This window comes from Chelon labrosus, assembly GCF_963514085.1.
Source record: "Chelon labrosus genome assembly, chromosome: 2".
In the NCBI taxonomy this organism is placed as follows: domain Eukaryota; kingdom Metazoa; phylum Chordata; class Actinopteri; order Mugiliformes; family Mugilidae; genus Chelon; species Chelon labrosus.
In genome coordinates, this window is record NC_140338.1 from 11,165,425 (window position 1) to 11,178,836 (window position 13,412).

The 13,412-nt window shown below is 40.5% G+C and overlaps 2 protein-coding genes across 4 annotated transcripts; one reads left to right on the top strand and one right to left on the bottom strand.

Annotated features, from left to right (window-relative positions):
* Positions 1-547: 547 nt before the first annotated feature.
* Positions 548-2,879, bottom strand: LOC311499878 (dynactin subunit 6-like). Its single transcript, XM_084561014.1, has 7 exons — positions 2,686-2,879; positions 2,434-2,498; positions 2,161-2,266; positions 1,953-2,038; positions 1,802-1,849; positions 1,570-1,712; positions 548-1,006 (listed from the first exon to the last, which is right to left on the bottom strand). Exons 1-7 carry the CDS (start codon positions 2,754-2,756, stop codon positions 914-916), a joined length of 612 nt encoding a protein of 203 aa, XP_084417140.1. The 5' UTR covers positions 2,757-2,879; the 3' UTR covers positions 548-913.
* hgsnat (heparan-alpha-glucosaminide N-acetyltransferase) lies at positions 2,237-13,348 on the top strand. Of its 3 annotated transcripts, none has more exons than XM_084560982.1 (18): positions 2,237-2,286; positions 4,262-4,374; positions 4,520-4,653; positions 5,635-5,750; positions 5,881-5,950; positions 6,209-6,278; positions 6,578-6,678; positions 7,002-7,078; positions 7,783-7,813; positions 8,637-8,797; positions 8,970-9,085; positions 9,217-9,338; positions 10,161-10,287; positions 10,433-10,519; positions 10,631-10,708; positions 10,902-10,972; positions 11,434-11,546; positions 11,892-13,348. In XM_084560982.1, exons 2-18 carry the CDS (start codon positions 4,294-4,296, stop codon positions 12,071-12,073), a joined length of 1,737 nt encoding a protein of 578 aa, XP_084417108.1. In that variant the 5' UTR covers positions 2,237-2,286; positions 4,262-4,293; the 3' UTR covers positions 12,074-13,348. The 3 variants fall into 3 exon arrangements, with proteins under 3 accessions (XP_084417108.1, XP_084417106.1, XP_084417107.1); XM_084560980.1 differs by lacking the exon at positions 2,237-2,286 and adding an exon at positions 3,100-3,416; XM_084560981.1 differs by lacking the exon at positions 2,237-2,286 and adding an exon at positions 3,564-3,921.
* The last annotated feature ends 64 nt before the right edge of the window (positions 13,349-13,412 follow it).

A 13,412-nucleotide genomic window follows, 5' to 3' on the forward strand; every position in this document is an offset into this window, starting at 1 on the left:
TTTAATGACAAATATTTAAGTATTTTGATCATCCTCAACTCATATCATCACGTCCCACAGATGCTCAGATGGATTGAGGTCTGATGAATCTGGAGACCACACCGTCAACTAAAAATGTTTGCAGCATAGCAGGGTGCATTACTCCTGAACGAGCCCACTGCCGCCAAGGAATACTGTTGCCATACCTACACTTGTCAAATTAGCATCCACAAATATGACAAGAGGCAAGGTTTCCCAAAATAACGTTGCCCAGGGCAACACACTGTCTCACCTAGCTCCAAGCTCTGCATACTGCTATCATCTCTTCCTCAGGTGAACCAAACATCTGTCCACATGAGGCCACCTTTTTCCTTTGTCCTGTGTTCCAACACATTAATTCAAAAGCGGACTGTTCACTTGCTATTCTAATGTCACACCCCTTGGCAGGTGCCATTTTAACTTGATAATCAATGCTATTCACTTCGGTGGTCAGTGATTTTGATATTATGGCTGATTGGTGTACATACAGATGTACAGAATTAAGTCAATGTAAATACTGAATGTTTCTACAATTTTGACACTGGATATTCACTTCAAACGCATGTATTCATATAATCTACACTATTTAAAGCCATATGAGGGGAATACTGATGATCGCAATAGTCGTAAATCAGTACATCAAGTAGACATTCAACACTTTAAGTTATTTAATGAGAAAACGGTGCATAAGCACAGCATGATAAAGTTGGAAAACTTCACCTGCTGTTGCAGTTTAGAATAGAAAATATCAGTAAGGAAAAACTTCCTTCAGGGTAGAAACATATTATATAATTACATACATTCGTGTTTTGCAGCAAGATCTATTTAAACATGGGTTCGCTAGCCATTTACAATTCAACTTAAAAAAAAAAAAAAAAAAGTATAAAGTTATGTCTCAGTTCGCAGTGTGACCTGCTTTAACGGTTTTCTTCAGATGGTGGTAGTTCGGCAAAATCTTCATCAGGAAGTCCAGCTGAAGAGTCTGCGGCTGTGGAGATAAAAACAGATGTGCAAACGTGGTGAAGTTTACAGCGCTTTCAACCTTGAACAGTGGGCATTTAAATATGTTGCATCTACCTGAACCTACTCTATACCCAAAATAAGTCTCGTGTTATAGTATTTCCTTGAGGAGGTTGGGAGAAATAAGCAATGGTACAAAACAAAATGCAATGCTGTGACATGTTATTCCATTATCGTCTGTTAAACCATTATATGTTTAATGGATGCCAATAAAAGGTTTATGCTTGTATGTAGGTAGACATGACAAACACTGTTTTTTCTTTTGAAATACCCCTAGGTAAAGACACCGTTCACAGGTAGCACTGTTTATCATAGTGAAAGTTTTTAATCAAGAAACTAATATTGTGTTTCTGTTTTTATAACCCAAATAGAAGAGGTGGAAGCACCATACAATCAACTAAAACAAAACCATCAACTATATCTCAAGCTATCAGAGGTAAATCAGCACCTCTTTAACAAAGTCCCAACAGGGACACATGTTTTATTTTTTCCCCCTGTAAACACAAAACACCAAGTCATGCACATCCATACCTGCGGCCTCTCCGTCTGAACCCGCCTCATGCACCCGGAGCCATAGATGACCGTGTTCTCGGGTATAACCTCACAAGTGTTGACCTGACAGAAAGCTCCGATGATGCAGCCACTGGTGAGGATCACGTTCCTACCGACCTCAGCTAGATGGCAAAACAGAGGATATTTAATACACAGAGTGTCCGAAAGAATCCGTTCATCGCTGCGGACGTCAATGAAGAAAGCGCCCTACCTTTAGATTCTATCACGTTGTTGTCACCGATTTTCAGGGCTTGTGATTCTGTTGGTTGTTAGTTAAGGCAAACCTGTGTTTTGTAGTTAAAATTCATTCAGGGGTTGCGATTTTAAATCACGAGGAGAGGGCACACTAGCCAAAAGGATACCACAGCCAACTTCGAACACATTGTTGACACCTATGGTCATTGTCTTTGGTTCCACCTCAGAATCCGGTGTGATGTTTTCTGGGTAACTGTGGAGTAAAAAAACAAACAATGTATTCTGATTTTTACAAAACAGATACAAACACATATTCAAAGATAGGCAATGCAGTTAAATACATGTCACACTGAGGTACAATGAATCTTAAATGACCTGTTAATGATCACAGCTTGCTCCTCGATCAAATTGCCTTCTCCTATCACGATGGGTCCTGCTTCTGCGATGATCCGAGCTTTTGGGTGAACAACTGTCCTGGGTCCTGAGGAGACAAACTACTCAGTAGGTGTATTTTGGCTCACACGTGAAGAGTAACGCTTAATTACAGGATCTGTCAATGGTCTGATCCGTTTGGAGGTGGAGAAATGCAGCTTTTCTCAACTTAACACTAGTAACTTGTCACCAAATGAATTAAAAAGAAAGTCTTACCAATGGTAACATCTCCTTTGATTTCACTTTCAACACAAACAACGGCTCCGGCTGCTATTTTGACACTGCAAAAAACAAAAAAAACAACAAGATAAAAAGTGTTTTTAAATGCTAGCTAATGATGCTAGCATGCTAGTTCGCTAAGAAGACTTAACATGCTACGTGGCAACTTCGCCGTGGTTATACAGACATATTTTACAAAACGTGTAACTTACCGGCTAAACGTAAATTATATAGCTAAGTTTATATTACCTTTTCTGTGCATTTTGTTTGTCTGCCATTGTGATATTTTCGGTCGGATGGGAGGCGCCGTTGTTTTTCATTCAGTCATCGATTTGTAATCCTTACTGCGTTGTGCGCATGCGTCAATCGACAATTGAGTGCATAGACTGTATAAATACAACATTACAATCAACTAAAAAATATACTGCCTATGATTGAGAGCAGGGAAAGTTACACTCATTAAAAAAAAAAAGAAGAAAATAAGATACCAGAAAGAGACGCGTGTGAATATTTATTTGAAAAAGTTAATTACAGTATTTTGTAATAACATTATTTAGCGTTTGATCCCAGCACTCCACTTATGATTGATGAAAGTGTTTGTAATAAAGTGTCTCGGTAAAAATACCCCCATTATTTATAAGTGGAAAAACAATACTTATATATGAGGGGTTTTATGTTGGTGTGGTATTGGACTTTTACCTGCGATCTGTACACAGGTAGCGTTGCTAAAAATAGCAACTTTGTCCCTCCTCGCGCCCACTAGCTTGTCAAAACAAGGAAGCGTCGGAGGTGGGAACTGCCTGCCATGGCAAAAAAGAAAGTAAAGGAAAACACAAAACACACATCTTCTGTGTCAGGGTTGAAACAGAAACGGCCGAAAGAAATAACCCAAGCGGAGGAACATAACATGGGCCCCTTTGCTGTTATTGCTTTGCTCGTGGCCGTTTGCGCGGCACCGCTAACGGCTCAACTGTCTACATGTAAGTAACCAGGACGGTTAAAAAAATAAATAAAGTAAAAGCAGGATAGTGGTTTGTGAATAGCAAGCTACTGAACTAGCTAGCTTGTTCCCTAGTCTCCCAACAGCAACAACTTCCTGTTTTATTTATAGCAACGCAATAACTACAGGATAAGCCAACTGAATATTTATCACGGCTGACAAACGGCTGTTTTTTTCAAAATCTACTCATGTGTCAAAACATTAGCTTTAAGCTAACTGCAGTTTTAGCACCAACTGAAGGGAGCAGTCGGCAGCCACAGAGTGAGCTCCAGTTCGTTTGAACTTCCCTCCAGGGGGGGTATATTTACGGATTAATTCAGCATGTGACCGCTGGGCTCTGCGGCCATAACTTCAGCTCTATCAGAAGCTTTTTCCTCGTCCTGACTGTGTCGTTAGCTGTAGCTGTAGCTGTAGCTTGCGGTTAAACTGGGCTATGGAATCCGTTTCACGTCCATAACGATAGCAGTGAGCAAGTAATATTTGAGGTAAGTTGCCGAAAGCGTGTTGCACAGATGTTTTGTGGGCTTTTAAAAAAAAAAAAAAAAAAAAAAAGACGCCAACTCCTCTCGGTGTGGTTATCTCTGATGCGTACGATACGTCAACATGCAGTATTTATTCGCTTTGCATGTTCATTTCAATAATAACCAGTGAGATGGCAAACATTATACGTTTCTGATTCTTTTAAATCTCGCCAGTAGTGTTTGCTCACTGGACAAAGTCTAGGGTGGGGTCAGCTACGGAAACCTGAAGGCTGTTTGTGTCGTCTAGACATTGTTATCACAAGAGATCTGACTGCACGGTGTTCACTGCTGTCTCTTACTCCAGCTGATCGCAGGCATCATAAGCACTTTGTGAAGATGGATGAGGCACTACTGACAGTCAACAACGAGCTGGACACTGATCTGGTGGTGTTGTGGCTGTCAAAACACTGCTACCAAGTAGGCTCACACACACACACACACCCACACGAACACACACATGCAAATATTTTCCTCCAGTTGAGTGTGTGTGTTTTAGTTTGGCACGCTGATCATAATCCGGATGATGTTCTGATATGAACTTTTTGTTTTCTTGTACGGTCAGTGTTTGTACCAGGAACTAGGGGTGGTACATGCAGCGCCCAGCCCCGGCCAGCCCAGCTCAGCGCACTTTGTTGTAAACACGCAGCATGAATTAACACTACAGGTCAACAGCACTGCTGTTGGGGAGCTGTGCAAGTAAGTTTACGAATACGGTCATATTTCACACGCATCAACACTGGGCTTTTCTATGTACACCGATCAGCCGCAGCATTAAAACCACTGACAGGAGAAGCAAATAAAATTGACCGTCTTGTGACTATACAATGTTCTGCTGGGAAACCTTTAGACCTGGCATTCGTGTGGATGTTACTTAAACATGTAGCACCCACCTAGACCAGACCAGACACCCCCACCCCATAGCAATGACACTCGTTGATAGGAGCAGCCATCCCTAGCAGGATGCAGCCTGACACACGAAGAACAGCACAAGGTGTTGACCTGGCGTCCAAATTCACTAGATCCTAAACTTATCAAGTATCTGTGGGATGATCCACAGACTACCCTCCCCTCAACCCATAAGACCCAAAGGCCCCCACTAACAACAACCTGTTGCCAGACACCACATGACACCCTCAGAAGGTCCATGTCCATTCTCTGATGAGTCACAACTGTTTTGGAGGCACAAGGGAGACCTACACAATATTAGGAAGACGGTCATAATGTTATGGATGATCGGTGTAAATGTGTGGTAGCCAGAAATATAATGCAAAAGTTCTGTATGTTCCTAAAGGACATCAATATCAAGATTCATTTCATTAGCCTTTCTTCTCAGAACAAAAAGATCTTTATGGTAGCAGATAGTTTTGCCCAGACTGATCAATAGTTAATCAGCATAATGTAATGAAGCTCCTCACAATTGCACTTTGCTCGGTTTAAATTTGAGATGCCGTGAGACATCTTTAGAAAAATTACCAACTGCCTAATTATGCAGGATAGGATACGATGAGAGATTGCTTAGTTTAAGTAAACTCGTTATTAATGTGACTGACATACAGTACATTCATTTCTTGCACATTTGGCCATCCAACATCAGATGACAATTTACATATGCATTCGAATCAAAGATCAATGAAGTTTTGCTCATTTGCTGCTGGCCTGTCATCTTTTAATTCCCAGGGTTCCCTTCCACTTCGGGGAGCACGGAAACTACTCTCTGTGGGTGAATCCTCTGAACTCCTCAGCGGCCAACTGCTCTGTAGTGACGGATGCGGACCCCGTGAACAGCTACATACGTGGGTTCTCGCGTGCATAAACACATTCAAGATCTTATCATGAAACACTTGTTTGAGTGTTTGGGTGCTATATTCATCCATGCCATGTATTAATTTAAAACAATAACCCCCTCCCCTCCTCTATCCACAGCGATCTTAGTTGCTTTTCTGATCTATGCTGGACTGGCCTTGGTGTTCCCCGTTGCAAGAAGAATATTAGAGTATGCTCATTTTCTTGTTATCTGTTTATTTTTTTTATAAAATTCTCAAGTAGAAATGCGATCAGACTATCTACACTATCATGTGAACCGACATAAAAGAAAGTCTACAAATCATATATAAAATTAATGACAGACATTTTGAATTGTTGTGGCCTAAACCTGTATAATAAACACAGAGAATTGTGTCTCAAGGTTGGACTGTGAGCTTGTGTATGTGCACAGAATTACTTGTAAACACATTGATTATTTCTTGTCCAGACTTAATGCGGTGAAGAATCTCGTACTCAGAATTGGCGGCTCCATGGAGACAGAGAGACTCATCAACTCTGTGAGTGATGACCACACTGTAGCTGTGTATGACTTACACTTGAATGACTTATACTGATACTTCATTCATTCATTCATCTTCTGTAACCAATTGTTCCTGTTAAGGGTTTATACTGATACTTTTTTAGAATATTTTAAATAACATACCACTATTAAAGGCTTTGTTAGCTTTTTAAATAAAGGCTTCTTTGCTTTTTTTCGAGTCAAAGATATTAGATATGAGCTAATGGGAATAAGTGTGTGCAGAAGCGTCTATGTTTCCGGTTAAAGTTTTATGTTAAAGATGGTATCTCCTTCCAGGAACTGGGCTACCCTCGGATAGCTACACCAGTCACTGACAACATCCTCCCTCCTCCACCAGGCAGCAGCAAAAGACTTCGATCTCTGGACACATTTAGAGGGTATAAGCACACACACACACACACACACACATAAACACATACACACTTAGCCTGCTCAGTCAACAATAGTATTAACTCATTTACCACATGTTCAGATTTGTAATTATACTGTATCATAAGATTTTCATCCCAGTGTGCCAGTTTAGCATATGATTTTTTGAAATTGTCACAAATTAGTGGCCACCCACTGACAATATCATCATGGATCCAGTGCCTAAATGTTTGGTTGCTGTTGTTATTTTTTTTCTAAAGCTTGTGACTCTGATTGTCGCTGAGTGATCAATGCTTTTCAGTAAATTTTGTATTTTTCCTGTTTCTGCCAGTATCGCCTTAGTCATTATGGTGTTTGTGAATTACGGGGGAGGACGTTACTGGTTCTTCAAACATGAAAGCTGGAATGGTGAGCTTGACCCGGTTTAGCTTGTTACATACTCTGCCAGAAGCGAGAATTTTGTTCTCGCTCTTAAGGCTGCGAGAACAAGAAAAAAGTTTGTTCTTGCCAGGTAATTTATACTTCAAGAGAAACTCAAGTGCCGAACTCCAGGTCCCTCCCACTGCAGCATACGTCACATGCGCTAAGTATTGTCAGAGATTCAGGAGATGGATGAGGAGAGGCATTTTTCTTATTATTTTTGGATGTCGGCCAGTCGTTTTTACGATCGCGTCTGTCGGATCACGCCGTTCAATCAGCATGCACCCACACACAGTAGGCATATCTCTACCCATGAGAGATTAGCGGTCACACTGCTAATATTAGCATCTGGGAGCTCACAGAGTGGCCGCTAGCATTTCTGCTTTTCTGTATTAACTGCAGCCACTTCGATTTTCTGACCAATGACAGAATAGTTGTCGGACACCACACGAGAAAAAAGTTCTGTCCAGTTGATTTATCGAGAACAAGCTCATAAACGACGGCTACGAGAACAAAATGATGTCAGTTTGTTCTCGCAGTCCGAGGAGCGAGAATTCTTGCTTCTAGCGGAGTATGCTTCTAGCCTTTACACTTTAAGTTCTCTCGTTATTCACAGATCTTTGTAACCTGTTTTGGTCTTTGAATTGTTGTTGTTGTTGATACTGAAGCCTTTCCATTTTGTCACCTTACAGGCCTTACTGTTGCGGACCTTGTCTTCCCTTGGTAAGCTCAATTAGATTTATTTTTTTTAATAAGTTTTCCAAGCATGTCTTTATAGTGAATTTGAACTGATTAGGTGTTGGAATGCTCTCTTTATGTTCACGCATTAAATAAGCAGCCGACACTGAATGTACTGTGTGTAATGAGAGCGTCATGACCATTAAATCATTCATCCCTGTTCAAGTTACACTGTGGTTCCTTAAAGAGTAAAGAGAGAGACTAAAATCTTGAACTAAACCTCCCCAGTTGATTACATACATTAAGATAATAAAGGGTTTTCTAAAAGTGTATGCTTAAATATGGGAACAAGGAATTATCTTGTTAAATATGCACTATATTTGCACATGTTTCCAGAACAGAAATCTGAAATCTGGACAAAGCCTGGTTCATAAATCTTGTTACATTTTCTTGACATATGAGAGTGAAAGGTTTTTATGTCTCTTTTTGTACCACTATATAGTATAAATCAGAAAATATAACATATAAAAGTACTGGATACATGCAATACTTTTAGGAACAAAATATACTAGAATATACTACAGGCTATAAATGATTTATTATTTTGCCTGTGGTGCATCTATTTAAACTTTCCTCATGGCTGGATTTAATAATGCACGCAGGACTAAAACTGCACCTCCTGCTAAAAACAGAGGACTGCAACCAAACCAAAATAATAAACCCTAGGCGTTCCCTTGATCCTTCAGCCCAGCTTTCAGCCAGGAAGTGTAAGACTACGGCTCATATCTGAACGTCCCGTGATCTCACTTTCGCCTCTCTCATTGTTTGTGTAATTTTCCTGCGCACCGTGTTTTACCTCGTCCAACAGGTTCGTGTTCATAATGGGAACGTCCATCGCGCTGTCATTCAACAGCTTGCTGCGCGCAGGCTCCAACCGCTGCTCCCTGTTCAAGAAGGTTGCGTGGAGGACCTTTCAGCTCTTCGTCATCGGCGTCTTTGTCGTTAACCCAAATTACTGCCAGGGACCTTGTAAGCGCAAACTCACTTGTTTGATGATTGTATCCCATGTTATTTAGGTGCCTATTTAAAAAAACACACTCCTCAGTACTCTTCTAATCTGTTGTCTTCAGTGGTCTTTTTTTCCTTGCCTTTATTTGATCTATTTTGTCTGAATCTGTGCACCTTCTCATCTCCTCCACAGTATCCTGGGAAAACTTGCGGATCCCAGGTGTGTTGCAGCGCCTTGCCTGGTCATACTTGGTTGTAGCGAGCCTGGATTTATTGGTGGCAAGAGCTCAACTTGACGTCCTTTCAGTGGTCAGCAGTTTTACCGCCAGTCTCTTAATTCCTTTTTTTTTTTTTTTTAAATTGCTATATCAACTATATGCTGAATATATTTTGAAGGAGAACACACAGGTGTTTGATTGAGGATGGTGTATGTTTTCCAGGATACTTGGTGGTCCCCTCTCCTTGACATCTTGCTGTACTGGCCGGCCTGGCTGTGTGTGATTCTTTTAGAAGTCGTCTGGCTGTGCCTCACTTTTCTGCTCCCTGTGCCAAACTGCCCAACGTGAGTCAAACAGGCACAGTGTGTAAATGTGCGTGCTTTTGTGTGCATGTGAGAAGGGAAATGCTCGGGAAGCTGCAAGATTTTGAAAATCACATTTGTCACGTTGTTTTGATTTTCTGTGTTTGTGAGAAACTCCTCATGAAAAGTGCTACTAGTAGTTTTACATTATTTTGAGGTATATTGGATTTAAAAAAGGGATGACATAAACACATTACAGACGCTATAACATACCACATTGCAAAAGACATGGTACCCGTGTACACAGTCTCGAAGGAGGGCTTTTAAAAAAAATGGTATCGATATCGAGATATCTGGCATAATTTTCGAGATATGAAATTTTGTCCATATCGTTCAGCCCTAGTTGTGTTGCAACCGTAGACTGTATAAATATGGACAACGTGTCACCACTTCCTTGCACTGGCCAAACTGACACTATTTTTCCGGGGATACGGTTGGCACCATCTTGCAAATTTGGAGCCAGAGTCTGAGACTGGAGCCAGGCGGAGCTGCAAAATGATAGAAACCATCCCTAAAAAAGTTATTTGATGTGTTTTTTTTAGTGTTAGTCCCATCCACTAACATGGAGGAGGTGGAGCTTATGACCTATACTGCAGCCAGCCACCAGGGGGAGCTCTACTTGCTTTGGCTTCATTTTTAGAAGAGCAGTTCCACTGTCCATATTTATACAGTCTAATGTTTGCCACTCTCAATATTCAAGCAATTAACAAGTGTGAATACATATAGATAATTAGAGGACTTCTTTCTCTTGATAAAGTCTGTCCTACATTAACAACACTGACTTCACCCCACTGTTTGGAACAGAGGCTATCTGGGTCCAGGTGGGATTGGAGACATGGGCCTGTATGCTAACTGTACCGGTGGGGCAGCTGGCTTCATTGACCGTTGGCTCCTGGGAGAAAGCCACATCTACCAGAATCCCTCATCACGGGTTAGTGACCACCAAAACTAACACACAGAGAGTAGACGCACTCAGTGTTGGGCACGCGCTTGTTAACCCCAACCGTGCTAACGTTGCAAGTGATGCAAGGGTAGACTGCAACAGAAAATGTGTTTCTGTTTTCATATCACTTCAGGTGATTTATGCAACTCGGATGCCGTATGATCCAGAAGGTGTTCTTGGCAGCATCAACTCTATCCTGATAACTTTTCTTGGATTACAGGTTAGTTATATGTATTTTTTAAGTTCTATCTTCCTTTCTATTATGTTCACGTGTCCAGTTTCATTATTTAAACAGTAATAAGCAGTGAATTTGTTCATTTTGTATTTTCAGGCAGGAAAGATAATTTTACACTACAGAGATCTTCACAGAAGTATTATCTCAAGGTTCCTCATGTGGGGGTTCTCATTGGTAAGCAAACATAACAGCAATATATTTCGCTTATATAGTATGTGGACTGAGTTTGGTCTTACTGATTATATTAAATTTAACAGCGAAATAAGTATCGCTGTCACAATATTTTTGTCTTTTTCTTATCACACTTCGCATTTCCTGAACTATTCTCCTTTCCCAAATAGTTTCTAAAATCTCTTGTATCCCACAGGGAATCATATCAGCTGTTCTGACCAAGTGTTCCACAGACCAGGGCTTCATTCCTGTCAACAAGAATCTGTGGTATGTGTCCTGCTTATGCATCAGATGTAATGTGATGTTATTTTAAATGCATCATAAGATTTGCCATTTCCTTGAAATTACTTAAAAATGTTGATGACTCATCCTGCACTTGTGGGCGTATACTCATTTTGAGACCAATGAAACACTTTCATTTTCATGTCCTCCCTCTTTGCAGTGAGTTTCTCTTTCACCTGGATCACCTACTCAAACATGTATGAGTGCCGTCTGCTCTCCGTCAGAGCAGAATAGGCTTTCAGGAGGGGGGGCACACTTTATGTTCTGTTTCTGACACAAATACACAGAAACACATTGCTTTTCATTAGTTGTTTCACTGGGATTTTAAATGTTTTACTACTAAGTATTGACGTTTGTTATGACTTGTATGGATGTAGTTTTCTAACAAATATTTCCAGTGTAATATGTTTAACTATCCCATATGTGTCTCTGGTTTTCACCTCTAGGTCTCTGTCCTATGTGACAACACTGGCCTCTTTTGCCTTTGTGCTGCTTGTGGTGGTCTACTACATAGTAGATGTGAAGAAGTGGTGGTCTGGGGCACCTTTTTACTACCCTGGTAAGAACTGCACCGATCAGCCACAACATTAAAACCACTGACAGGAGAAGTAAACAACATTCACAGTATGAGGTCATAATGTTATGCCTGATCGGCGTATTACCTGACAAAGAGAGCTTGATTAGTGAATTGTTTTAATAATGTGAATTTATTACTAATAGAAAAAAATCTATGATTGCCCAATTTAAGTTATGGTATTTAATAGAATTGAATGTTGAGAGATTTTTGTGGTATGGCCCTTGGGTTACTGAGAAATACTATAAAATCTGTCAAATTTAGCTGTCATCATTTCTTTCTGAATTTCTCTGTGTTCGTGACCTCTGCTTTATTCTCTCCTGGTTTCAGGTATGAACTCCATCCTCGTGTATGTGGGCCATGAAGTGTTCGAGGACTACTTTCCGTTCCGCTGGCGCATGACCAACAGCCAGTCCCACGTCGAGCACCTCATCCAGAACCTTTTAGCCACTTCCTTGTGGGTCCTCATCTCCTACGTGCTCTACAGAAAGAAGATTTTCTGGAAAATTTAGACGTTTGTCCCTAAGTGATGGAAAAAAAACAAAAAAAAAACAACATTAGATGACGTTGTTTACATCAGGAATGCTGGAGATATGAACTCAGAATGCTGGAGGGGGAAACAGGAAACTGATTTATTTTGTCAATGATTGTCTCTAAACGTCTGTTTTGTGTCTACTTCGTTTATTTGAATATCACTCACTACTTTATAGGATCAAACACTTTTTTTCAAAGATCTTTAACTACAAAGCGGCTGAGAACCTGCCAGATATCTTCGCTGACTCAGGAAGAACATTTTGTAAATATGATAACTAAAGTATGAATACTGACTGTGTGTTATAGACCCAGGTTTGCATTCCTGTTCTAGGACAACGCACTACAGCAGCCGTCTGTTGCAGTCGTGGTTTAACAAACCCTCGTTGACTTCCCCTTGGGAGAATCACCGTTGCTGTCTTAGCTACTATAGAAACTGAAGTGTGATTTTTGCGGCTCCTGCGCACGGGGGACAGTAAATGATGTACACTGAGGAGAAAATGATACCAAGAATGTGTTATCTTGCATCATTTCCACTGCGCAGTGGAAGATGGACTTGATAAACCGAACAAGAGGGGGCACAGCACAGCACAGCGTCTGCAGCATCTCATTCCTCAGATGCTGGTGTAGATTTAATCACGATTATCAGTTTGTAGCTGTGCTCAAGTAAAAAATGTCATGTGCAAACCTTTCCTCCTCTCTGACCCTATACTCCCCCACCCACTCTCTGTCTCTCTCTTTCCACCAGCGATTAATTTCACATGCTGTCTGTTACCAAGTGTTGAGGGGAAGTAAAGGAGGGCAGGTCAGATGACTGTTGAAATCTGCCGGGGGTTGCTGGTTTTGCATTTTGGTTTTTGCAGAACCAGCAAGTGTGTCTATTTTTTGTTCAGGTTAATCACAGAATCTTTTTTTATATATATGTTTCACACGCACATTTTCAGTTTAGCAGTGGCAGAAATGATTTGCTCTGGTCTTGCCAAACATTTATAAGCATTGCACACATTGCTGTTATGTATTTATCCACATGAAGTGGTTTGATTATGAGATTTTAAAGTACAGTATAAACCAAATCGTATAAATCTTTCCTTTTAATGCAGTCATATGCTGCGAGGCATTGTGGAATAACTGCTCATCTTGTACTGTCTTAATTGATTTCCTTTATTTTGACAAACTTTTGTACTTCATTTTTTTTTTTTTTTTTTTTAAACAATTTGCAACTACATTTATTTAATAAAATCTATTCTGAAATATCATCTGCTGTTGGTTTTGCGTTTGAGTTTTTTTTTCTTATGTGGTAATGCTGTGGTTGGAGGCCCC